This window comes from Durio zibethinus, chromosome 2, assembly GCF_047325235.1.
Source record: "Durio zibethinus cultivar Kanyao isolate XHJ-2024 chromosome 2, ASM4732523v1, whole genome shotgun sequence".
NCBI classification, from domain to species: Eukaryota; Viridiplantae; Streptophyta; class Magnoliopsida; order Malvales; family Malvaceae; genus Durio; species Durio zibethinus.
Window position 1 is genome coordinate 37,440,228 of NC_143163.1, and position 27,156 is coordinate 37,467,383.

Below are 27,156 nucleotides of genomic sequence, written 5' to 3' on the forward strand. Positions count from 1 at the left end.
TCACTAATAATTACTAATGACAGACTTAGTATCTTTAGAGACGAAACTTTCCTCGCTATTGAGCTTTTTCCTAGTAGTGATGGTAGCTTAAGACAGAAACAGACCTTCAGACATACTAACAAATGGTATAAATTAATTACCGTATTGATATATAATGAACAATTAAAACTCAGATACTCAAAATACAAATATGTTAATAATATCACAAGTGATTTAACTCGTATTATTCCATGTAGATATATAAATATATTGATGTATATAGATATATATCATTGATACAGATGATTGGTGTTGCAGTTTATTTAACATCAATCTATACATGTAACAAATACATAAATCGAGTTTTCAAAATATATATATATTGAGATACTAAAAACAGTATACATATCTTGTATATACTGAAAAAAAAAAATAATGATTTCTACCTCTTTATGCATGCATGAATGTATGTATGAACATCTGGAATTGTGAATGCATATGCTCTCAAAGTGGTGCATTGGCTCCTAATTTTTCATTAAGCTCATTCTTTAGTATATAATGTACATGCAGACAATGCACCGTAACTAAATAATAATGATAAAATGAAACAATAATATAGATTTAACCTAATAATAACATTCCTAATAAGTGCTAATAAACCAAGACTGATGTTGGTCCTAAAGAGCGTAGAGAAGCATAAAAAAACATGCCTTTGAATTTTCTGCATGCCATATCTTCCCTTGACAGAACGAGAATGAGAGACAAGAATCGGATTTGTGTTGATAGAAATCGATCCTCTTATATATATAGCTGAGGATTAATTGCAGCATTGGATCAATTGGCTATGATTCCAATTTTCATTTTGGTGCCTGTTTAAGGTAATGGTTGACATCTTACTTTTCAATTATGAATTTTGAGATACCAACTTTTTTTATTAGCTTCATATTGAAGTTTTGCCCAAATGTTAACGCACGTCGGTCCAATTATCCGTTTCCCTATATCTAAAATGTTTTTAAAATTAGGATTTTGAAGAATCGAGGCTCTTCTCATTGCCAATGGGGATATATATGGTAGTTATAGGGAATCAATCCTAAAATTTTCTAATTAATTTCCAATATTCTCAATGCGTATGTTATTTGCACAAGTCCACGCTTCCTACGTTATTTAATTGATATTTTTAGTTTAATTTAAGAGGTGTTATCAACAAATTTAAAGTTTAAATTTCAATGCTTACATTTTTTTTTCAATCTCTAGACTCCTTTGTATAGAGAAATTAGGGTAAAATAACTTAAACTATTTCATTTTTAAATATACCCTTGTACTTTTCTTGCAGTCAAACAAGCTTCTTTTTTTTTTTAATTTTTATCTAAATAAGTCCTTATTTTAAACAAGATATTGATGTTTAAAATAACAAAAAAGCCTTTGAATTTTACTACTTTATTAAGATATACCCTTATACTTTTATTACATCAAAATAAACCCTTAATCTCCATTTATTTTGCAGAAAATGACTTTTGAAAAATGATTTTTTCATTTTCGGGTGTTTATTTCATAAAAAATTGACTGATCAATGAAAAATAACTTACTAATCAATAAAAAATGAAATCATATTTTTAGAAATTATCTTACGTATTTCAAAAAGAGAAAACATTTTTTGGAAAATAGCTATATCTAAGTATAACTATTTATTAATACTTTTGAACATAATTTTACTTACAAGTAATATTATATTAATAAATAATATTATATTACAATATATGAGTAAATAATATTATATTAATAAATAACATACTATTAATATAATATATTAATAAATAATATAAAGAATAATAAATAGTTTTATTTTAAGTATTTTTTATATTAACATAATATTTTAATATTAAATATTATTAAAATATAATTATTTTTTAATATTAATAATTTTAATAAATAAATAATTTCAATATATTTTAATAGTTATATTAATTTTATTTGAAAAAAAAATAGATTTTCCAAAAAATAACCAAACAACGAAAATATTTTTCATTAATGCATTTAAACAACAAAAAATCTCTTTCAATTTAAAAAGTGTAAACATTTTTCAGAAATTATTTTTGATTGTCATTTTCTACGTAAACAAATAAAGCCTTAACCTTTCATTTGCATCTAAATAAACCTTTAATATAAATCAATTTTTAATTTTATATAAAAGTTTATTTAGATACAAATCAAAAAATAAAAATTTAATTAAATATAATAAAAGTATAAGGACTTATTAAAAAAAAAATAGTTATCGTAACAGTTTTATGTCTGTCCGATGAATTTGAAAGTGAAAAGAAGAAAAAATGAAAAACGGAGTCGCCACCAATCTTTTTTGATTAGGTGCGATTGGCCACCTATTAAAAATATATTCTTTTAATAAAAATTTTAAAATTAATTAAAATTTAATAAAAAAATAATTTTATGATATGCGAAATAATCTGAGTTTAGGAGTTGATTACGAGTAAGGAAGAATTAGCACTCCCTTAACGTCTATTTAAAACGGTATCAATTAATTACATGTTATCCATTGATTTTGATAAAAATAATTTTATTTTCGGTGTTTGAAAAATAATTTTCTTAATTTTCATTTATTAGTTTTTTTATATCTTTCATTGTTTATTGTTTTATTTTTATTCAAGAAAAATAAATTAAAATTTTTTTATTGAAATAATTCTTAAAATGTTTCAGTATGTTGTAACATTAGAAGAACTTTTTCTCACCTAGAGATTTTTTAGGCATTGCTTTTTGAAATACTTTAAAATCTCATTCTCGGATATTTGAATTTATTTTTCGTAAAAATCATGTTGTGTATGTAATGCAAAAAATGATAATATGTTAATGCACACCTTTTATTATCTTTTTTAGAAATTTTATTAATCTTATTTATTGAATTATTATTTAAGTTTTTGAAGAAAATATGAATTTTTATTATATTGAAGATTTTTTATAAATATTTTAATACATTGGTAATATTTTAAAAAATCTTCTTATCTAAAGATTTCTTAAAGTATTTCTACTCAGAATACTTTTAGAATCCCCTCATCAGATAAAAAAATTTTTTTATCACCTTATTTTTAACAAATTAGTTAATTTTACTTTTTTATTAAAAATTTTTTTATTGTATTGAAAACTTTTTATAAATACTCTAATACACTGGTAATATTTTAAAAAAAAATTTTCACATAAAGATTTCGTAGGTATTACTACTCAGAATACCTTTAAATCTCATCGTCAGATAAAAATTTTCTTTTCTTCTTACATTTTTTATTATTTTATTTAAAAAAACAAAAATTATCAAAAATTTTAATTATGTATTTCATTACTCATTTATATGATTTCAACAAAAATTCATTCTAACAAATTTAAACTTTTTAATATGTATAAATACTAATAAAAAAATTTAAAATAAAAAAATAAAAAAAATTTACCTAAATTGGACTGTTGATGTCGGTCTGGTCCGATCTGGGCGGTTTAACGGTTTGATGTCGATTTGGTCTGGTCTAGACCGGTTCAACTAGATCGATCATGAGTCAAAAGGAGAACGAGTCATTGAGTCGAGTGCGCAAACCTCAAGTCGAGTTGCAGGTTGATGTACAGATCCTCTAAGGTTAAAACGGTGTCATTTTGCTTGTTAACCAAATAACGTCGTTTTGAAGGCCTATTTAACAGCCAAATTAGCTATTTTTTTTTTGTTTTCTTTTTCCTCTTTCTCTCTTTTTCTCTCAGACGCTTTCCCTTTCTATCTAGAAACCCAAAAATAGGAGACTATTGTGCCGTGCCGGTTGCCATCGGTGGTTGTCGGCCATCGTCCGTTGGTTGCTGGAAAATCTCAAAACCCACCAAATGAATGATCTCAGCCTCCTGAGTTAGATCCGAGCCTAATTTTACGAAAAAATACTTTAAACAGTGGGGATTTGCCCTGGAAGGTTTGGTCAAACTGATTTTTTCTTGTTTTGTGATTTTTTTTTTACCAACATTGTGGTTCATGTTCCAAGGACTATTTGTTTTGTTTATATTTTAGTGTTTGATTATTCTTTTTTCACATAATTTTTTTTTGGAATCCTGCAATGAGTGTACTTTTCTTTTTGTAGGGTTTTTTCTTCCTTTTGTTATCAATTTCATTACTTTATTTATAAAAATAGCTTAGGATTAGGGTGGCCGTCAGCTATCAGAGCTGTTAACAGCTACAAGCGGCTGACAGAAAAGTTGCCAAGAAAAAAAAGAGAAAATAAATAAATCAATTAATTAAATGGTGTCTACAATAGTTCAAAGATTTTTTTAGTATTTTAGCCAAAATTAATTTATATTAAGAGTTTATTTAAATATATATTAAAAAATAATACTTATTTGAATATAAATTAAAGATTAATAACTTATTTCATGCAAAATAAATGCCTGAACTTGAGAAAGGTGGAATGAAAATCTAATGAGAATGGGAGATGTGCATGCAATTGCAACTAAGGATCCCTTTTCCAGAGAATCTGTTTTCAAACAAATTTCTTCTTCAACCATTACCTCTATAATTTTGACGATATGGCCCTTCTTACAATGTTTAATTTTTTGAGACATGATCGAATCCTACTCGTTGAATTAAGATTCCAACACCCTATCATACAACATGACTATTGACACAATTGAGCTAGAAATTTGAACATTAAACCTTAATTTAATGAGGTTAACAACTGATAGGCCATGTGCATGTATGTAATGGAGAAAAAAAACTGATTTGTGGCTTATTGGTCTACAGTAATTACCTCAATTAATGATTTGTATCACCCATGTCAATTATCTAGATTTGTTTGTAGAACTTATTGCCGGTGTATAGTATAATTTTCTTCTATTCACTCGTGCTTTTGTTTTTTGGCCAAGTGTCATTCATGCTTCAACTCACATACAAAATGCAATTGGAGTGAATTTATTTTAACAGATAAAACTTGCAAAACAGTTATGATTGTTAATTGGCATGATTTCTCATTCATCTAATTAACGTGAGTACGTGACTCAACACTCATGAGTTTTGGATTTAATTTGCATGCTTTTTCATTTCAAATTTCCAATCTCAGACAAGGGAAAACACTGGCAAAATTGTTGCCTTGATTAAAAGTACCGATATTTGGTCTGGCGCAAAAGTTTATTGCAACTGCTGCTTTAACTCGGGAGTAGCAGAATGAGGGTAATCATTGTTGCCTGGGGACGTGAATTTGCCATGGAAGTTGGTTTCCAGGAACCTGTGTTAGCAATCAAAAGGAAGTTAGAGCAGCTCCTAGGAATTCCAGTTGGAGCACAAACTCTTTCTGTATCTGGTTGGGAGCTAGTTGATGGACTAGACATGGAAGATTACCCAATTATTACTCATGATACAAAAATCGACCTCACCCCAAAACCCCTTTCACCTCCATTTAACCATTGCTCAAAAATACAAATCACTGTAAAATTTTCAGCTAAACAGATTGCCATGGAAGTTGACAGAACAGAAACCGTGCGAAGCCTGAAAGAAAAAATTCACATTGTTGATGGCACACCAATTAAAAGGATGTCACTCTTCTTTTCAGGAATAGAATTGGCAGACGATTTTCTAAACCTGAGTGAGTATGGTATATCCGAATTCTCAGAAATCATTGTTTTCCTCAAAACTGTGAATCGTTTAAGGGAAGAGCCTCCAACAAGGAAGCTGAACATAGTGCTGCAAATGTCTTCAAGCTTGCTAAATGCAGCTTCCATTCCCATGGAAATGAACGACTCAAATACTGTTAATGATTTGCGAGAGTTGCTGCTGAGCAGAAAAATACTCCCCCAAGATGATTATTTGTTCATACACAAGCAGAGGATCATGCGTGAGAATTGTAGCCTTAAGTGGCATGGTGTTGAAAATGGGGATTGCTTCTATGTGTTTAAAGGCACTGTTAGTCGCACTGGATATTGAGTCATATATTATCACTAATTACTCTATAGTAAATTTAATTTCAACTTTTAATTCAGGAGGCTGGAAGTTTTTTATTAAGAACACAAAAATTTATTCAAAAACTACGTTATAAATATATATAATCTCTTTTTTTTTTTTTGAACAAATAAAAAAATTTTAAATTTATATATCTCTTAAAAATAATTGTATGAATTAATTAAATTATTTTAAATTTGAATTTCTTTCTTTACTAATAGCATTAGTATTAAGACAAACAACCAATAGAACTGGAATTAGTTTCAATCGGACAACATTATCAATTAAGCCAATGTGCCATTGACAATTTGAGTTGTTTTTTCCCAGTGAAGAGGAAAAACCCGATGGAAATTTCCAAAATGGGCCAAGCGGAAAGCCCAATAAAAACCGAACTGAACATCGTTACAACAATTGGCCAAAAAATAAATTGTTATTACATAATGTTGTTTGGTCGTACAAAAAAAATCATAAGACAATCAAATTGTCGTATTTAACGTTGAAGTACTTAAACAGAGTCATATATCATCTATAAGAGCCGGCTGGAAAAAAAAGCCCACAAATTTCCTTTGTTTTGCCTTTTTCTTCCTCTTAACTTTGAGGTTTCAACTGATCAAATCATCTCTTTATTTTTCGTCAACATGAACGACTTACTCACGGTAATTATCGACCACTTTGTTTAGTCTCATCAGTTGTAGTTTACTTTTTTAATTAATTTAAGATCATGAAATTCTTGGGTTTTGTTTATTTTGCATGATCAATCAAGTTTTTTTCTCTTATCTTTTTGGAATTTAATACTTAATTTGATGTTTATTTTTGGGTTTCTGGGTTTTTGTAGCTAGGTTAGTGTTTCCTTGTTTTAAAGACTATCTGACGCTGTTATTTCTATTTTGAGTATGAAAGTTTCAATTTTTTTTTAGAAGTTATGTTCATTTTATTTCAATTTTTTGATCTAGCACCACACCAAGTTTATTCTTTTATAGTAGTTTTTCCTCTTTCTCTTTGTTTGGTTACTTGGAAATGTTTTTGTTTTTGGTTGATTCTAAGTTTAATAGTTGGAATCACTATTGGTCTCATGCTTAGGTTTTGAATGATCTTTCCACCACAGAAAAAAAGTTTTAAATTTTACATGGACTTAATTGGATTGGGGTTGATATCTTAGTTTAGTTTGCTTTGTTCTGACTTCTGTCAGTTCTTTTTTCGCTTTGACAATTTAATTGTGATAGCTTCATTAGCCTTTGTTTTATAACTTAATGATTTTATCATGTTCTCAATCAGGATTCATTTGTTGCTGATGCCCAAGGCCATGGTGATATCGAAATGGGAAGACAGGTTCCAGGAAGTAACTCCGACATGGGAATGGAAACTTTCAACAAGCAGGTCTGCCATGTGCTTACGAAAGCAAAACGAATTAGCTGTATCGTAGTTGATTGTGATGGCTATTTGCAACCTTTTGTGTAAACCTTGAAAGTTATTATCGATAAACTTATTGAAGTTTCGGATCTTTTTTCAACAAGTCTAATTGAAGAATACAAATCTGCCAATATAGAAAGACTTTAGAAACTCCTTTACTCAGATTGTCTTTGCTTATTGTTGGAACATTTTTACCTTTATTTTTTTAAGTGAAATTCATCTAATAGCTTCATGCTCTTATTATTTGCAATATAGATACAAGAGGTTGAGAAACAGGTGGAGAAGCTCTCTGGGTTACTTAGGAAACTTAAGGTATGTAGGATGTTCACCTGAGATTTTTTTAATGTTGAAGGTTGCGCTGAGATATTTTTGTGCTTTGTTTTTGTATGTTAAAATTGCTGGCCTGCATGTACTCTTGCTATCTTATCAATGTCTCTTTGAAAAATTATGTTATCTCATTTCTTGATTTTCCTACATTAATATCTCATAGTACAGGAATTCGCTTAGTACTTCCCTAGTGATTCTAAAGGAAAAAAAGGAAAATCCTTTATTGTTGTTTCCTACATTACAGATTAATACAATGTGGTCGGTCCTAATAAATGACCATCCATCAGGCTGGCTGGTTGAAATATTAGAACTTACCAATTTGGTCCAGCTTCATGTATCAACTGTAGCTCGATCATTTTCTTCCTTAATGCAGACATAGTTTGTCCCAATCACTGTCTGATTGGCAAGGTCCTGTAGTCAAAGTGTTTGAATGTTATAGGTTAGGTACGGTTTCAAATGTATCAACTTTTATTTAGACATTGTCTGTGTTATATTGTTTAACCTGACCTGTCTTGCAATGCGCTGAATTTCATTATTGGGAATTCTTATGCTAATTCATAACATCCTTTCCTGCTTCTTAGGTCTACTGTACTGTGTGAATCCCTTTTGATTTATCTGATTAATTTACTGTTTATTATCTCAATTTACATATGTCTAATGTGAACTTTCTACAGGATGCTAATGAGGAGTCAAAGTCTGTTACAAAGGCATCCGCTATGAAAGGTAGAAAGCTTTATCCTTCCGATACTAATCCTTGCAGATTCAATATGAGCATTGCATGCTAATGATGCATAGGCTGTAACTCAGTTGCATATTTGATTATTAATTATCAATTTATCATCCAACTTAGTGTTACACTGTTAGTGTCTGAGTTACTTGATAAAAAAGGATATAAAGTAGCAACAAATTTGGGATGAAGTTTAATATGGGGAATCTTTTTGTGCGGATATTCATTATCAATTCCTTAAGATGCTCCTCACTTTTCATTTTTGTTTAAGTTCCATATTGTCTAAATGTAATGTAATTTATTGAAGCTATCAAGAAGCGAATGGAGAAAGATATTGACGATGTTGGAAAGATAGCACGTAATGTCAAAGCAAGATTAGAAGCAATCAATAAAGATGTAACTCTTTATTCATTTTTATCTTCAAATGTCTTAATTTTCAGGCTTTAAAACTATGCAATTAAGCCTTTTTGCTGTTTTTCTCCCTTTATCTTCAGAACTTAGCCAATCGGCAGAAACCTGGATGTGAGAAGGGAACAAGCATTGACAGATCCAGGACGAATGTTACAAAGTGTGTTGCCAATGTTTAGTGTTTTTGGCCAACCAAATGCTTAGTTTTAGGTCCTTTTCATTTATCTGGAAAAAAAAAGTTGATATTTGTCATTGTGATTATTTTTTGCAGTGCTGTGGCAACAAAATTCAAGGATTTGATGATAGAGTTTCAGGTATATCTATACTTCATGGTTGGCATATTTTTAGATACTATCTGTTTTCTCATCTTAATATTCTATTTCAGACTCTTAGACAAAAGATACAGGATGAGTATCGTGAGGTTGTGGAAAGAAGGGTCATTACAGGTTAGAATATGGGGATTACCAATTGCCAGAACTTCAAAATTAGTTTGATATTTTTTCCTGAATCAGTCATCTTATTATTATTCATCACACTTTTTGCTTTTTTATTGCTGTTTGATCAGTTACTGGGACCAGACCAGATGAACAGGTAGGCTTAAGCTTGATGTTGGAACTTGGCTCTATATATGGATGTTAGTTTAATCCGCCAAAATTTTCTTGTCTCAGACAATTGACCGCCTCATTGAAACTGGAAACAGTGAGCAAATTTTCCAGAAGGCAATTCAAGAACAGGGACGAGGACAGGTAGGGCCCTCGTACATTTAACACTAATTTTCTTTGATGAAACAAGGGTTATCATGTTTATGCCATTATCATATTTGTTCTAAGTTGCATTTTTTGAATTGATTACAGAAGTTTCTAAAATGGATAGATCCTAAAATAGGTTGAACCATTTTCTGTTCCAAGCAACAGAGAAGTATTTTCTGTTTTTAGTGAATATCCATATCCATATTCATATAACTCAGTTACTTTGTTTATTGGACCAATCTGGTTCTCTATTATGTCCCAACAAAGCATTCGAGTCTTCTTTTTAAATGGAACATCTCCCTAGTCATAGTCAATGACAGTCTTTGGGTGCATTGTAAAGACTTTTGTTGCAAGAAGAAAGTTTTGATTGCTATTTTGCATTTGAGGAACTAGTGCCAGGAAGATCAACAAGTCTCAAAATAAAAGGTTGACCATGCTATTCACTGAGCCAATGGAACTAGAACTGCATTAGCACCTGTTCAGAGCGGAATTTGTTTTACCACTTTTTTGGTTGTACACAACTTTGTTATACTATGACGTGAAAATTCAAAAGTGGACATGCAAATGTTCACATGGGAAGATAATTATTTGCTTATGTAATACACTTTTTTACTTCAATTTTGATATTGGATTCTGGTTGTAGATACTAAATACAGTGGAGGAAATCCAAGAAAGGCATGATGCTGTGATGGAGATTGAGAAAAAGCTTCTTGATTTGCAACAGGTAAATCTGCACTGAGCCCTTAGCATGCATTATGGTCTAACCAAGCTAACTTGTCTTTTCTAATGGAAATGTTATTTGTCAGATTTACCTTGATATGGCAGTTCTTGTTGAAGCTCAAGGAGAAATTTTAGATAACATTGAAAGTCAGGTTAGTTCCTGTTCTTACATGTCTTAGAGTGGGTATTTTTGTGTGCATATTAGGCCGAAGGATGTGTTTTGTTTGGAGTTGTGTGTTAATGGAATGTTGTCCAGGTTTCAACTGCAGTCAGTAACGTCCAGTCAGGGACAACTGCACTTCAAAATGCAAAGAAACGACAGAAGAGTACACGAAAGTGGACGTGCATTGCCATTATAATTCTCCTAATCATAGTTGCTGTTATAGTTGTTGGAGTACTTAAACCTTGGAAGAATAGTTAGGCTGCTTGAGTTGTTTCCCATTTGTTGCTTGATCATGTAGTTATTTTGGAAGCACTAGTTTTACTTGTCAAGGCGTGCATGTAGTTATTTTGTTTGGAAGATTGGTTAGGCTGCTTGAGTTGGTTCCCTTTGCATGATTCTTTTCACCATTTGTTTTGAATACTTGCTTCTTTTCATTGCTTTCTTTCATTCTTTATTTCTTTTTTTTTTTAATTTTAAAATTAAGTTGTGAAGTTTGGTTTGTTAAATATTGAGGTGATTCGAAGAACATCTTTTGCTACCTCTATTTGTGGAAATTATCTTGTTTTTGTCACCTATTCTGGCCACACATATTACTGATAATGGGATTCCTTTTTTTTTTTTTTTTTGTTTTCGATTTTATCAAAAATTGAATTTTGATTACTAAAACTAAAATATCAACACTCTACCAATAGATTTTCTATTCGAACCCCACAATACACTTTAGATGAGCTTTGAGTATGTATGTAATCGAAATAAAATTCAAAGCACTAGTTGTTTGTAAAGTTGATTGAGTTTTTGTTAAGTCGACTGGATTAAACTCAATTGAGCAATGTTGGTCTTACAGTCTTCTGATCAACCATGTTTTGAAGTCATTCGTTATTGATGGGTGGGTTTGGTTGGGGGGGCTCAGCATTAGGCCACCGACCCATTATGACACGAGGGATAACAAAACCCACCCCCCCCCCCCCCCCCCCCCCAAACCACCCATAGAGACATTTTCCTGAAGTTTGAGGAAATTTGAACTAAGCCTTTTGTTTGGACTTACACAGTTAGGCATCACCCCTCAAGTTCTTGTTTATTTCAAATAGATCAATGGAATTAACAAATTCATTCGCGAGTCTTACTAATTTTTTGTGTTTTAACCAATATCTTGAATTATATTCCTTTTTTCTCTAGTATATACGCAAAATTTACCATTGCTATTCTTATTATATATATATATATATTAAAATACTTATTTTCTATGTTTTAATGGTATACAAAGGAGATAATTTTGAACCCAAGACTGATTTATGCGACCACCTTAAAAAGTAACATTTTAATATTGAATTTAAATCATAATATTGATATCCTTCTTACTATTTTTAGAATGCGACCTTGGACCTTGGCTATATTGTTCTTATTATTATTTTTGGATAATTGATGTTGTTCTTATTATTATTGTGTTATTTTTGAGTCATTGATTATCATATCATTCTTGCCTTTTGGGCTAAGAGATGGCATCTTTCAGTTTGTCAATGGGTAGATGTATATGGCCTTTTTGCCTCTCAATCAAAGGGATATGGACCATTCGGACATTTGACACTCCCATAACCCTTTCTTTTTTTTTTTTTTTTCTTTTTGCTGATAGGTCACAAATGCCGTAATCCATGTGCAATCAGGTACAAGTGCTCTCCAAACTGCCAAGAGCTTGCAAAAAAAGTCAAGAAAATGCATGATTATCTCCATAATCTTGCTCCTCATTATTGCAATCATCATTGTGCTCTCTATTTTGAAACCATGGAAGAAATGACCAGAGCAAATTAGATTCCATCACTCCCAATCTTTTCTCCTTCGTTTTGCATATGTGATTCAGATAGAAAATACTCTTAACAGGTTCTGATGATTTTTTTTTCTTCTCTTCTCTTCTTATACCTTTTTGTATTCTGTGTTTTGAAAACCACTTAGAAATAATGTACTGTTACAAAATTACAAGTGATTTACCTCCAATTTTGTTATTATTTTCTGGTCTAAGGTAGCCTAACTTTACTAGTCAAAGCAGATTGCACCTTCCAATGGTGTCCTAACTACAATCATTATTTCTTGTTTCAAACAATTTAAGGAAAAAAAAATTTATTCACTGATTTCAGGAAACAATAGCAAAAGCTGAATCTGGGATTCTCACACAGCAGCATGCCGTTGAGGTAAGTACTGAAATGATAATCAAAAGAAACTGAAGAAGACAATGAGGTAATAAATAATGAAATGCTAGAATTTGAATGATAACAACTAATTTCTATCAACCAGGTAAGATTCATCTAAGGAAAGAATGTCATTTTGCAGCATCAACATAGTTACAAATAGGAGTTATCACTAAATACCAAGCTTTTAGAATGTCTTTGCCTTTCGGCACTACATATTATGAATACTATTTGCTTTTGTGCTTGGTTTCCTGGTGAGTTCTATGATAAATTGCTGCCTGCTTTCAAGGAATAGGAAAATCAAAAGAGAAAAGTAATGGCAGAAAAAACCAGTATATAGAATCTTTAATGGCAGCATCCATTGATTTCATATAACCTTCTGCCTGTCAGAACTATGTAACTGCCTTTGTTTTATTCCCAAGTATTACTTATAATTAACAAAGAAAAAGATTGAAATAACAGCTGCATGGTAGTATTGCATACACTTTTGCATACTATAACGCAAAAGTTCGGATTGAGATACAGAGCTCAAAAATGTTTTGAGCTTGAATAATAGTCTCTATCAGAAAATCTCATTCCTCAAGCTACCTATTGTGTCAGTTACAATAAGGCTATGCTCATTGTTGATGTGAACATCTAAAACTTAGTCGTTGACCATTTCCATTTTACTAGGATATACTAGCAGAGTGCAATAAACAGTCTCCGCATATGAATTGTCTACTTTTTCCCATAGAATAATTCCATCCATTTGAAGAAGCCTCCTTTTTTCTGTTATTAATTTCTCCTGTATTAAGGGTTCATCTTCACACCTATTTCTTCCATTAACATCCTATGATGAATTTCATTGTCGACTCGAGTCCTTTTAGTGATATGTCTAGCCTAGGGTTTATAAATTATACAAATAATGGTGGAATTTTCATTGTTTTTTGGCCCAAAACAAGAAATTACTCTCCTCCACAATCCACATCATCTTACACCATTAAACCAACATATCACCCATCCAGATGGTTTAATCATCCTCAGCCGACAATGCAGCTAGCTATAACTTTTGAGTTCAACATCTCCAGTTCAACTATAAATATACTTTGACATATATATTTAGTAAGAGATAATTCATCTCATCCATATCTTCTAACTCTCCTAACTTTCTTCTACAGTATTTCAAAACCAAATATCTATGCATCGAACTCGACCCTGCAAAATCTGTGTCATCATGCCACAATCTCCATAAAAAAAAAATAAAATCACCAATTAGAACTGATTGAGATGCTGTCAATTAAAGTAACCCTTTTTCTTATAAAAAAAAAAAAAAACCCAAATTTCTACTAAAGAAGAGATAATAATGTGAATCCTAATTACATTGTCCAACATAATGGTCCATATTATTAATCCTCTAAAAGAATACGAAATTGCCAAAAAAAAAAAAAAATTGAAGCAACTAAAATTAATCGTTAAGGTTCCGATGAGCAATTAGGGCTTGAGGAAGTCATTATTACTTAAACGAAAGTAAAGGTTAAGAAGATGAAAAGTTTCAATTTTATTCCAAATTAAAACAAAAATTTTTTAAAAAAAGAACAACGAACCTTTCTATATCGAAGATATTTGATTCCACAATTTTCTGATTCCTCATCTTTACTCGAAACAACAGACACTACACACATGAAAAGCAGCTCTTTATATTTCATTCAAAAAGGCCAAAAATCCAAACCAGGCAACGTCTCCAACCCGTTGTTTTGGGCCTTTCAGAAAGTTTCTGGACCTTGTCTGATCTGAAACCAGCCCAACTCAAGATTTTTTGGTTCAAAACCCAACCAAAGTTTCTGGGTTCGATTTTTTTTTTTTTTTTGTTTTATAAGAATTTTGATGTATTTTTTAAAAAATATATTTTCTATAAGAGTTTAGTTTTTATCTATTGTTAGTGAAATTTTTTAATTTGTAAATAAGGTTGATAGACTGACATATGTTTTATTTTTTTAATTAATTTTTTATTGTTTTAATGTACATATATATATATCACCATATTAATTAAATTTATGAAATTTAAAAACTCTACTAACTACAAAATTTCTTGTTATATATAATTAAGCAATTCTTTACAATAAAAATATTGTTCTAGATTTTAAATTTTTCTAACCACTTACTGATTTGGTTGGGGATGGTTGCAAAGGCAATAGGCCACTGGTGACAGTAGAGTAGTGCTATACTCTTCAGAACAACAGTAATCTAGCTTAGAGATTAAAAAAAAAAAAAAAAGCCAAAGCATTTTCTCATAACCATTTTAAAACTATAACAGAAACAAGTTTCATCTTTAACAAAAGCATTAGAGCGCTAAAATGAAGCACAATGTGGCCGGAAAAAAATTTTGCCCAGAATGATCTATTCTCCAATGATGTTGTTACCACTTTTTTTTTATTATTAGTATTATTATTTCCACCCAAGTCCAAAATACAAGAATTGGGGTAATGCTCCAAACATGCCACCCTTTGTCCCTTCACCATAGCTCATGTTGCTGTGTCTTACATTCTAGCCTTAGCAACCAGCAGATTGCTTTCATTTCCAATGCCCATGGCTTCTGGCCTTGTCCATGTTTCCTTGAATTGCTCCTCAGTCACTCCTGCACAAATTTTAGACATCAAACTCTTGTTCTTTTCCACAACTAAATTAACCATTAGGAAAAGAATGGGGTTAATTTCTTTGACTTGCCTTTGCCCATAGCAGCAGTGGATGAGATGCCTCCCTGGACTGTCTTGAGATACCTATCATAAAAGTTTGCACCTGACCATTTTTGGTGAGCTAGTGTGTCCACTCCATTGTTCCTCTCTTCCCTCTGAATCTTCTCCACATATGCTAGCATTCCCCTCCTTGCAAAATCTCTTGCAAACGTATCGGTCACCAGTGCATCAGCATGGAAACCAGCTAGTGTTATGAACTGCCAACAGAAACCCAGCTTGGCTATTCTTGGGATGAAGTCTTGCATCTGTTCATCAGTCATTCCTGATGCATCCCAATTGAAAGATGGTGAGAGATTGTAAGCCAACATGATTTCAGGGTGCTTTGATTTCACCCCTTCGGCGAACTTGGTGCACTCAACCATGTCTGGGCTCGAAGTCTCCATCCAAATAAGGTCAGCATGAGGAGCAAAAGCCCAACCGCGAACAACCGCTGCCATTACAGACCCCTTAAACCTATAGAACCCTTCTCTGGTTCTAGGCAAATCCCAGTCCCAGAAAAGATTTTTGAGCCCCAATCTCTCAGCAATCTCTCTGGCTTGTTCATTTGAAAGGCACTTGTAATAACTTGTATGGTTCATCCATTCATTCATTCTCCTTCTCTTCTCATCCTCCCCGACGTTCATCTTCTTAATTGCATCCATAACACATTCGGAGAATGTCTTAAGTTGCGCCATGGCCAGCCAGTTGTCTTCAATGGCCTGAAGTTCAGGGCCGGTTTTACCAGCAGCCATTGCTTCTTCCAACATAGCGGCCAGACCTTTTCCCCGAAGATTTGGGTTCGTCACACCAAGAATAAATTGATGATCCCTGGTGTCGACATTGGTTTGGATCAAATTAGCTGCAACAGCATCAGTCCTGGCCACCAACACTGTCTCCACTCCCATAACATCGAACTGCAACCTTGCAGCAACAAGCCTGTTAATGTGTTCACTAACAGCCACAAGCACTTTACCAGCCATGTGACCACATTTTTTGGTTACAGAGGACTGGTCCTCAATGTGGACACCAGCAGCACCACGCTCCACGAAAAGCTTGCAAAGCTTGACAGTTGCTGTGGTGCCACCAAAGCCAGTATCACCATCTGCTATGATTGGCTTCAAGTAATCAACATAGGGGGTTCGACCCCTCTCCCCCCGGCTCATGCTCATTCGTGCCTCTCTTTGTTTTCGGTCATGGTATTGTTGTGCAAAGAAAAGGTGTTCCACTTTGTTTGGGACGGTGTCATAAGGATAGTCAGCAAGATCTGGACCTGGCTCGTTGGTGGTGGTGTGAGTAGAGGAGCATTGCCAACCAGAGACATAAATGGAGTCTAAATGCTTCGCCATCATGGTTACTTGGACAGGATCAAGTGCACCAAAAGTCCTTGAGGCAGTGCCATTTGCTTGGTGTGTCTTGAGTGTTCTCCATAACTTCTTTGCCATCTCGTTTGAGCCATAGCTCTGTTTGAGGTTGCCTCGTAAAGCCACAACATCTCTAGCTGAGTAGGGTCGTCGGGTTAGCTTGAACCTCTCTGAGTTCCACCAAGCTTGCACCTCTGCTACTTCAGCTTCAAACCTCCCTTCTTCTTCCATTATCTGTCCAAGGAGTTTCACTCATTATAAATCTTGATATTACTAAAATGATAAGTACAAGCTTCAACCTATTAGCATTTGGCAGGATGAGCTTTAACCGCTACAAAAACATCTGTTTACATCTGTTTACAGCATTTGTTATACTGAAGAAAATCTGAAGTAATTTACTCAAAAATAATGCCATGAAAACATAAAACAAAGAGGAATTAGAGATTAGTGAAAGAGACTAAAGGGAAAAAGGATAGTCCAATATGGTTCCTTTCACAGTTAGAAAGAAACAAATGAATCCTTCGGCAAAAACCAAAAGGAAACACTTTTGTTTGGATGCCTTCTTGGTTCTACAAATCATCCTAACCACTGCAACTATATTCCAATGGTTTCTTGGTTCTTCAAACTTTATAATTCATTCTTGATGTAATGAAAGTAAAAAAGTGAAAAACTTGTCTTGGTTTTCTAGTTTGCTTTCTGGAGAAAGCTGAAGACCTGTTGGTTGGTTTTCGAAATCGCAATCCAATAGCATAAAGATAGATGCATAAACACAAAAGCAATGAATGAAAACCAACTTCTTCCAAAACAAAATACTGCTTTTCTTAAAATCATGGACCAAATATTTGTTGCGCAAACATTTGAAACCAAGATTTTACACATCAAGCAATGGAACCAGCCACCATAGACCTCCCACCCCCCAAACAAAGAAAAGATCAGAACAAACAACTGCATTGTCATATGCCATATAAGACAGAGGCACCTTAGTAATTCAAAATGGTTAATATTTATGTATGAAAAATGACAGTATAACCCCCTGAACCTTAACGAGGTGCTCTGTCGTCCCTTAAAAAGTTGAATTAGGGGCATCATGCAAAACCAAAACTGAACCTCTTAAGAAAAATGTCACAAGTCTCATTTTGCAATACTAAGCTTAGCATTCCTGTTAAGAGAAGAAGAAGAAGAAAAGAAGAGACTAAGGCTGCTTGGAAATGAAGCTTACCATTGAAGGCACAGAGAAAGATGCAGCCATGGATAGAACTTTGGTTTTTGTATAATAAACTTTGTAAAAACTAAAAACAACTAAGAGAAGTTCATGTAATGCTCCTTCTCCTCCTCCAAGTCTTTCAATTTATAAGACAAAAGTAGGGATCAGTTATTACCTCCCCTAAGAAAAATGGTACAAACTGATGCATTTGAGGATAAAGAGAAAAAAAACAAAAACCATCAAATTTCTCCGCGGAGCTCTCTCATTAATATTTATCCTCAGAAAATGAGTAAGAAGTGTCCCATGGAAGCTGCATATACAGGCACGTAGTATAATGCCATTGTCTATTTTCATTTCAAGTTATGTCATTATTTTTTCTTTTTCATATATAATTGATTTCTGGTTTTCTGTTTCCATTCCTTTTACTTATTTCCCTGTTTTTCACTTCCCATCTTTTTACTTTTCTTTTTTATGGTACTTAACATCAGTCAAAAAGAGGGAACACACCCATTTGGATTGCACAATTTGATCATTGGATCAGAGTTTCCTCTATCAGTTAAGATTTTTTTGGAAGTATATGCATTACCGTGAAGTATGGTTGTATCACCAATTAGACACAACCAAGGCATACAACCTAAAATCAATTGACAAATGACTAAGGAGTCCGTTGATATGCGATTTTTCTTATTACCACCTGCGAAAACTGAAAAGTGAAAGGCTGTACTTTGCAGTGGAAGGACAATTGCAGAAGAAGAACGAAGATAAGAATTAAGCATAAATGAGTTCAGGCCTCATATTTGCAAATTGCAAGAACTCCAATTCTTGTACTCCATAGGCATAACTTACAAATGATTAACAAATCCAAGTCAAATGAGTCTAAAACAATCACGTAACAAGAAGATAGCCCATCCTTTCTTTTATGGTTGTCTGGGCCAGCAATTGAATCGTTAGAAAAAGGCGCTTGGCTTGGGGTTATAATGATTATGGTTTTCAGTTTCAGGGGTAGCAATTCTCCTGTTCAGACAAGTTTTTTTGTTTTTGAATTTTTCCTCTTTCTTATTAAAATCCAGTTTCTGATTCACAGATGCAGAGATTCAACAACTTCATTGAAGAAATTTAAAGCTTCTACATTTGTTATGTCACCAAGTTTTATCCTATTGGATTTTTTTTTTAAATTATCTTATACACTTATAAATAAATTTTATCACTGTGCAAATTATGTCGATATAAGCTCTAAATGATTTCTCTCTTTATGTATATTCTCATCTAATAAATGAATCAACTTAAAAGAAAAATTCGAAGTTTTCGATTCAACTATTTGCTGCAATGCTTATATATATTGTCAAAGGTTATTTATTTCATCACTACATAATCCTATAAATATTCCCAACTATCAATCAATTTAATAAAAATTCTTACTGTTATAATTGACAAAAGAATTCCAGAAATCTCAAATGTTATACTAACATGCTGTTAGAATAAAGTTTGTCATATTCCATAGACTCTTTTCCTTAGAGGAAAGAAAAACTCAGCGCACGTACGTTTCCATGTTTGATTGTTTATGTATAGACGTCTACCTGCATGAATTTTGAACCCAAAAGAAAAAAGAGTGTCGTATTATTATATAGACAAAGAGCTTTTTAATTGTGCAAGATTTGTTGAAGGATTGATATAACACGTCATGAACAAAAGCAAAGAGGTGCTGTTTTATTACACCATTTTTTTTTTCTGCATGAAATTAAGATGAGATATTGGCTCTTTTGGCCTGTAGCTGAGTTGTAACCAAATACTTCACGTTGTGTAAGAGGAGTTCCTTCTACTTTGGATTTTGTGACATTGAGAACGTGGTCTTTGGGTTTTGGATAGTTGAAGTTGAAACTCAACCAGCTCTAGCTGTTGACTGTGGTCCTAAATTGCTGCTGGTTGAGATAAGGGTGATGGGTAAGGTGTTTAGCAGTAGCAACGACCTTCATGCTTCTCACATAACTTCGGAGATTTCAGTCCCCTGTATATCATCAACAATGACAACAACCACAAGAGAAGAGTCTAGTTGAAAATAGACATGTCTAAAGGTTGGGTTATTTTAAAAAAATTTTAATATAAATATTAAGTTTTTAAATCGAGTTTAAGAAAAACATTATGTTTGTTTAAAAAAGGGGTTAGATTTTAGATATAAATTCAAGTTTCGAATTAGATAGTATTATAATTTATATTTTTTATATTTATATATTATAAACATTAAAAAATATATTAAACTACCCTATTTTAAAACTTAATAAAAAATTAAAAATTAGATTAAAAAATCATATTTAGGCCCAAATAAATATGTAAAGTGTTGATATTATATATAGGTTCGATTTAAAACCAACTTGACCTATGAATAGCTTTCGTTAAAAAAGAAAGAATCTTTTATTCTTAAATACACTTCACTGATTGTGTTCTTAAAATCTTTAATAAGAGAATTAAGTTCAAATAAAACTTGAGATAACAACCAAAACTTTCTCTTCCAATCTCTTTCCAATAAAAAAATATTTTTAATTCCGCGGATGTTTGTTTTTTATCTAAAAAGAAATAGAATTCGGATGACATTTTTAATAGAAAATGCATGTATTTAGCACAATAATTCATCTCTAATTCTATGGGCTTTGAATCGGCTCTAGAATTCTATCTATCTATCACCCCTTAAGTTCAAGTTCTACAAAGCTTATAAGATATTGCTATGATTGGTAGGCATCTAAGGAGAAAAGGGTAAAAGAATATTAGTAAGGATGGCCAATGCGGAAAAGACTTATAGTGAATAAAAGAAATTCGTGAAATTTTTTATTAAAAATGAGTAAATTAAAAGATTTTATTACATAAATTAAATGTATAAAATTTTAAAAGATTTGAGTATATTTATTAAATAGATATTTTTAATAAAAATATTGATATAATTTTTTATTATTAAATAAGTATCGATCAAAATTTAAATTATAAATAATTTTTTAATATATTATTAATATTCACATTAAATTTTATTAATTTATTAATTTAAATTTTTTATTAATTTATTTTTAATATAAAATTTCACAAATTTTACTTATAAAATTTTATATAAATTTTGTCCTGACTGATGCATTAACAAATTTAGATTTATTGATGATATGCCGTGGAAAAGCATAGATGTCAATTTAAAAATAATAAAAATGAAAACAAAATTATAGGGTTGGCACAAAGCCCAAAAAACTCTAAAACTTGGGCTGCTTATCTCATTAAATAATAGGGAACTCTCCTCCTTGGGAAAGCTAGTCAGGACCAAGGCCCATGGGCAATGGTTTACAGTTACTGAAGTGATCGGAGTTGGGTGTTTTCACCAGCTAAGGAATGTGTGAGTTACAACAGACCCTGTTAGCTTGAGCATTGAACTGGATTTTTTCATTATAGAATCAAGAAGACACGAGTTAAAGGGTATACTTTGGACTATACCACATTTGCATTAATGTATACCGTCCAGAAAAGATCAATTAAAATGTCCAAAGCAATCAAATAATTTTCTCAACATAGCTGTCTTTGGTTCATGGTAACTTGGTCACCGCTTCTGACTGGAAACATTGGATTTTCAAGCCCATGGTTTTAACTTTTTAAGTTCATTTTTACATAGTTTAGTTGTACATTCAAATGATCCCATGAAAATCATCACACCAAATTTCCCGAAAATTGAAAATCCGAACTCCGAATTACGGTACCATTGCATAGAAACCAGGAGTCATTGTACAAAACACAGGCATTTCCTTAACTGCCAAACTAAAGGAAAACTACATTTACATACTGCAATTTTCTGTTCCTCAAGCAAAACAAAACTGATCAATTCCAACCAGGAACCAAACTATGGAACAACCACCCATCAAATTTTCATTCGCTTGTAGAGTATCTTGAAGTCCAATACTTCTCAATCTCCTCGGCTGTTCTTCCAGGAATTCTCCCTGCTATCAAAGACCACCTGTAAAAACTTGAACCTTTTTTCATCAGTCCCACATAACTTAATTTATATGGCACAAAAAGCTACGAATCCAAAAGAGAAGAAGTAATTGAAGTACAGAGCAGATCCTGTTAAAATTTTAAGTAAGCCCACCTTTCTCCAACCAAATTGAACATTCTAGTGATAAGGGTTTCCTCATCTTCTGAGAATTCAAGCTTGGAACCTTGGCTGGATTCCTCTGCAGCAAACAGGGAAAATCCATTAATTCATTACCCATAAGTCATAGAAAAGTAGTAAAAACTCAATAAACATCCAAAAATGTATATTATGTAAAAAAAAAATTAACCCCAGACATAAAACAGGCATAAAATTTGATAAACCATCTATTCAAAAGGGCCTCCAAAAAGTCTAAAAAGTAATCATAGGAAAGTTATCAAAGTCTTAGCCGGAGTTGAATATATAAATGGGTAACCTCTAGAATCCACAGAAATATCATCAGAGGAACGATCCAAGTCAGCCATGAAGGATTTGAGACAAATAAAGAGAAGAACTACAAAGTAGTTTACTTGTTTATTGAGACTAGAGGTATATATATATAGAGAGAGAGAGAGACAGTCCGCATAAGCCTGAAGAAAACTATGTCCATGTTAGTATTAATAGGAGAAAGAAAGATTCCTTTGAAAGGACTCAAGGAGAGTGATCTTTGGTTTCTTGGTTTTTGGATGGGAGAAGAATGGTAGTTGACACTGGTGGCGTTGAAGGTCCAACGTTGATAGGTAGTTGAATTGAATTACTTAACCGCTGGTTGGTACAGATTTTTTTTTTTTTTTTAGATTGGCAAAATCTTTGGGTGTTTATTGCTGGCACTTCAATGTTTATCGTCTATTACCTATCATATAGCTAAAGTTTATAAAGTACATTGTGAAATTAATGCTTGATTCGTCTAAGTACCTAATTACTATTTGTTTGATGGGTCTTTCTTTATGCATTAGCAAAAACCTTGAGCAAAATCTAGTTTTAAAAAATTTTAAATTTGTGAACACATGCAGTTCTAATAAAATATTAAGAGTGAAATAATCAGACCCTTAAAATAATAAATTTTTTAAAATTTTGAAAATTTTCTTTTTTGGTTACAATTTTATATTTTTTCTATTTATTTCTAAAAAAATAACTAATACATAGTGACAATATTAATTAAAGTAACATTTAAAGAAGCTAACAATCTCATATTTTAAAAATATATATAATTAATGAATTTTTTATAAAATTAAATCCAAATCATATGATGAATAAGAAATTAATCAAAATGTGCAAATATTTTAATTAAGCCTCCTAATTGAGGCCAAACCAGGTGGGATTAGAGGGGGGGGCCTGCTTGTTGACCAAGCATATAGATGAACTGGAACATTTTCCTCCATATGAAATGTTAGGTAGAGGAAGATTAAGCTTGGGTCACGAACATCATGAGCAGTAATTATGAAAACGCCAAATTCGAAAACAGACATCCAATATAAGACACCATTTAATCAATCAAAGTGATAAAAATATTGCAGCATAAAAAACAGATCGACCTGCTTTTCCTCCCCTGATTCTTACTACCAAAATACATTTTATAATCTCTTCTGACCGCAGTACTGACTCTGCATCAGATTTTATCGATTTGCAGCTTAAACTGAAACAGCCAAATGCTAACAAACACACCACTGCAGAACCCATCAATTTCTTATTTAGAATAGCAATGGGTTAAGGGAAATAGATTTTTGCTTGTTGACCTGATTTTTATATTTCTAATAAATGAATCTAATTTAATGATTTTTTTATTTTTTTAATATTTTAATATGATTTATATAAAATCCATTAAATTCGAAATTAATAAAATATTATTTTTTAAATATAAATATAAATATTAATTTTAATATAAATATAAATATAAAATTAAATAAATATTTAATTTTAAATTTAAATAGATAAATAAATAAATAATAATTATATATATAATCAAAATAAATTTATCTAAAATTTAATCTTATTTTTTTTTATTATTACCCAACCTAAAAATTAATTTAAAAAGAGAAACGATCTTAAAAGGTCTGATCAAATTGAAATCCGTAAAAAAAGGGGTGCGCTGCCATCCCTATCAATGAAGCAAGCAAGTATTTACCTGTAGAAAATGACGTGTTTGGTTGGTAAAGTATTAAAATTTTATATTTGATTGTCTTAAATACTGAAAAAAAAAAAGGTAAGTACATACATTTGGAGGATTCTGCTGCTATGCAGGGATTAATTTAGTCTATTAATTTTAATTGGGTTCATAATCGTATTTATATTATGCAAATCACTTCAACTATTGAAATATTAAAGAAACTTCAACTATTAAAAACCACATTATCATAATATTAGAGAAACTTCACCAAATAATTAAATAATGAACAAAAATCTTTTATTGAGAAATTTTCCAAACCTCCCAACCCTCTTTTGTTAAATTTAAAAAAGCTTTTACACCTCTTGCGGATTTTTACTAAATTTTCAAATCTTTATCTTCTATTGATTGCAAAATTTGAACTATGTTCTCGGCTTTTAAATACTTTTTCTATCTCATTTTTTTTCTTTTTTTTATTTTTCAAAATTATGTCTTTTTTTTTTTAAATCTAAAATTCTTACCTTTTTATATTTTAAAATTACTTTTATGATTTTTTTACTTTTTAATCTTAAAAGTTATGAAATTTTAATTTTAATTTTAAATAAATTAAAATAAAATTTTTTAAATTCTGTATAAATAATACAATTCAAACATTTTAAAGCGAAAAGAATATGCGTTTTAGGATCACCCCTTAAATCTTATTATTGTCACATCCGGTTATAATTCTATCTTTTATAATTTTAAAATTAAATCATGATCTGATTAAATTGAAAATCTTTTTTTAATTTACAATAACAAGGGTTTTTTTTTCTTTCTAGCTGCTATATGAAAGGGTAATATAACGTAAATGGTCAATCTAGATTCTAGAGATTCTTTAGGCATTTTTGGTTCTCGAACTTTAAGTTCTTATTTTATATATGTTATGGATGCCAAACCCATCTAGCAGTTATCATTGCACAAAGAGCATAGCTTTTGGGCTTTTTCATGGTACAAGACAATTGCTAAAAACAAATTGGATGTCAAACATTGGACCTCTCCACCGCTTTCATCCATATTTAAAGTCAAGAAAACTATCAGGAATTTCAGTTCGTATCAAACTAGGATTCAAACCAGGCCCAACAAAAGAACTCCAATCAAAACGGGTTTCTACTTGAGTCCAAATAAACAGCAAGTAAACTACATAGTTAGCATTCAACTTTCATGATCCAACATTATGGAGCACATTGTTTTTTTCCAGTTCGTCCTCCGCAATAAAATATGGTTGATTTTAAATACTCTACTTTGCCAAAACTAATTCGAATTATCACCATATTTTCATCAATTCTAATTTCCAATTTGGCACCAAATTTTTTTCCCAGAAATTATATCCATACTTATACCAAAAGATGGGCATTCCCAGAATTTCTCGAAGAGGTCTCAAAATATGCTGCGGCGTGACAGCAATTTTCCTAGTTATTATTGCGATCGTTGTCACTACTTTGGCCTTTACCCTTTTCAAACCAAAGCACCCAGAAATCACAGTTTACCCTCAAGGCCTGGAAAATATTGCTTTTGGTTTAGGAGGCTTCTTCAATGCAACATCAGTAAACGCCACGGTAGGATTGATCCTCTCCATTAACAATCGTAACTACGGCAGTTTCAAGTTCAAGAACACGACTGCCTTTGTACACTATCGTGGGGATGTCGTAGCGGAAGTTACAATCGAGCAATCGCTGGTTCCGGCACATGGGAAGGTTAACATCAGCGCCTCCGCTGATATAATGGTGGATCGATTGATTACAAACACTACGTTTTTGGCTGATGTTTTAGCTGGTTCCGTCAATTTTACGATGGATACTACGGTGCATGGGAAGGTGACGGTGTTCAAGGTTTTGAAGTTTCATGCATCGGTTCCTAACAGATGTGACATCTCAATTTTCATCCTATCTCAAAGTTTTGAGTCGACATGCAGGACCAAACTTAAGCTGTAATTGCCTAATTGAGTTGCAATTATTTAATCATCATGCATGTAATATTCTTGTAGACTCAAGCTGTAATTGCCTATTTTTTTTTAATATGATTGCCAGCTTTGATTCTGCTTTTCTTTCTGTAAATTTCAATTGGATGTTTTGATTATATGAGTGTGATCATACCTATAATCTATAATATATATTTGTATTGTATCTATAATCTATAATATATATATATATATATATAAGTATGGGTATGGAGAATTTTTTAAATTAGCAAAATTGGATATAATTATTCATTATATTTCTAAATGATCATTGTAATATTATTTTATTATCATATTAAGATTTATCTAAAAAAATTAACAACGGTTAACTTGTGTTTCCTATACATATATTATCTTCGGAAATAAAGCATGTTATATTATGTTAGGATATTAAACTTTGAATAGAAGTTAATTTACTATATATCACATATACACACTCTATTTGGATATAAGACGAGCTATATTATGTTAGACTATTAACTTTGAATATAATTTAATTTACCAATAAATCACATACACACATATATTTGGATATAAAACTATATTAAACAATTATTTTTTATTTTAATTTTAAAATTTGTTTCAAAATATTAAAAAACTGGATTTAAGATCAAACCTTGGCAAAAGTCAAGGGCGAAAATAAGAATTAGGTAAAAAGGTTGTTAAATAGTAATTTTAAAGAAAAAATGAGGCCAAAATAATATTTTAATAGATCCAAATACTATAATATAAGAGAGGTTAAATCTTTTTGTGAGGCCGTGGCCCTGCTTGCTCTCTCCTAGCTTCGTCCTGGACAAAATTTTAAAGATATTAACTAGACTCGATTTGATTTATAAATACTTTAGTTTCAATTTTTATTTTTTTTGTTTAATTTAAAATTAATTTCATTAATTTTATAAACTTTGCGATGCCAAAATTAAGAAAATCTATTTAATTAAATAAATTAATCTCTTTTTTTTTTTTTGAAACAATTAGATAAGTAAATCTAAATTTATTTTACTCATCCTCCCCCCTTTACTATAAAGGGTTATATTTTTAGGTTTTGATAATTTTGCCTTCATTATAGAAGTAGTAGACTAGTAGGTGATAAAAGGCCATAAAAATAATGAATTTGGCCTTATAAATATTATATGGTTTTAAGAGTCTTTTAAATGATTGAAGTCG

General features: G+C 31.4%; 5 protein-coding genes across 9 annotated transcripts; 3 read left to right on the top strand and 2 right to left on the bottom strand.

Moving 5' to 3' along the window:
• The first annotated feature begins 5,167 nt into the window (after positions 1 to 5,167).
• LOC111317562 (Ubiquitin-like superfamily protein) lies at positions 5,168 to 5,923 on the top strand. The gene has a single exon (XM_022919997.2). It carries the CDS (start codon positions 5,168 to 5,170, stop codon positions 5,921 to 5,923), a length of 756 nt encoding a protein of 251 aa, XP_022775732.2.
• A 452-nt stretch (positions 5,924 to 6,375) lies between these two features.
• On the top strand, positions 6,376 to 12,872 carry LOC111318184 (syntaxin-132-like). Of its 5 annotated transcripts, XR_016334062.1 has the most exons (15): positions 6,425 to 6,594; positions 7,214 to 7,315; positions 7,604 to 7,660; positions 8,350 to 8,398; positions 8,710 to 8,798; positions 8,897 to 8,970; positions 9,082 to 9,124; positions 9,196 to 9,256; positions 9,376 to 9,401; positions 9,479 to 9,556; positions 10,203 to 10,283; positions 10,366 to 10,431; positions 12,073 to 12,317; positions 12,572 to 12,625; positions 12,729 to 12,872. XR_016334062.1 is itself a non-coding variant. In XM_022920892.2 (13 exons), exons 1-13 carry the CDS (start codon positions 6,577 to 6,579, stop codon positions 10,636 to 10,638), a joined length of 834 nt encoding a protein of 277 aa, XP_022776627.2. In that variant the 5' UTR covers positions 6,376 to 6,576; the 3' UTR covers positions 10,639 to 10,980. The 5 variants fall into 5 exon arrangements, 3 of the variants coding, with proteins under 3 accessions (XP_022776627.2, XP_022776625.2, XP_022776624.2); XR_016334061.1 differs by having other exon boundaries at positions 12,572 to 12,872; XM_022920892.2 differs by lacking the exons at positions 12,073 to 12,317; positions 12,572 to 12,625; positions 12,729 to 12,872 and adding an exon at positions 10,549 to 10,980 and having other exon boundaries at positions 6,376 to 6,594.
• Positions 12,873 to 14,764: 1,892 nt separating this feature from the next.
• LOC111317563 (isocitrate lyase) lies at positions 14,765 to 18,326 on the bottom strand. Its single transcript, XM_089755228.1, has 3 exons — positions 17,914 to 18,326; positions 15,326 to 16,928; positions 14,765 to 15,236 (listed from the first exon to the last, which is right to left on the bottom strand). The coding sequence occupies exons 1-3, from the start codon at positions 17,941 to 17,943 to the stop codon at positions 15,139 to 15,141; spliced, it is 1,731 nt and encodes a 576-aa protein (XP_089611354.1). The 5' UTR covers positions 17,944 to 18,326; the 3' UTR covers positions 14,765 to 15,138.
• Positions 18,327 to 21,594: 3,268 nt separating this feature from the next.
• On the bottom strand, positions 21,595 to 22,540 carry LOC111317564 (transcription factor CPC-like). The gene is made up of 3 exons (XM_089755250.1): positions 22,329 to 22,540; positions 22,010 to 22,094; positions 21,595 to 21,877 (listed from the first exon to the last, which is right to left on the bottom strand). The coding sequence occupies exons 1-3, from the start codon at positions 22,375 to 22,377 to the stop codon at positions 21,790 to 21,792; spliced, it is 222 nt and encodes a 73-aa protein (XP_089611376.1). The 5' UTR covers positions 22,378 to 22,540; the 3' UTR covers positions 21,595 to 21,789.
• Positions 22,541 to 25,381: 2,841 nt separating this feature from the next.
• LOC111317722 (uncharacterized) lies at positions 25,382 to 25,966 on the top strand. The gene has a single exon (XM_022920138.2). The coding sequence runs from the start codon at positions 25,382 to 25,384 to the stop codon at positions 25,964 to 25,966; it is 585 nt and encodes a 194-aa protein (XP_022775873.2).
• Positions 25,967 to 27,156: the final 1,190 nt, after the last annotated feature.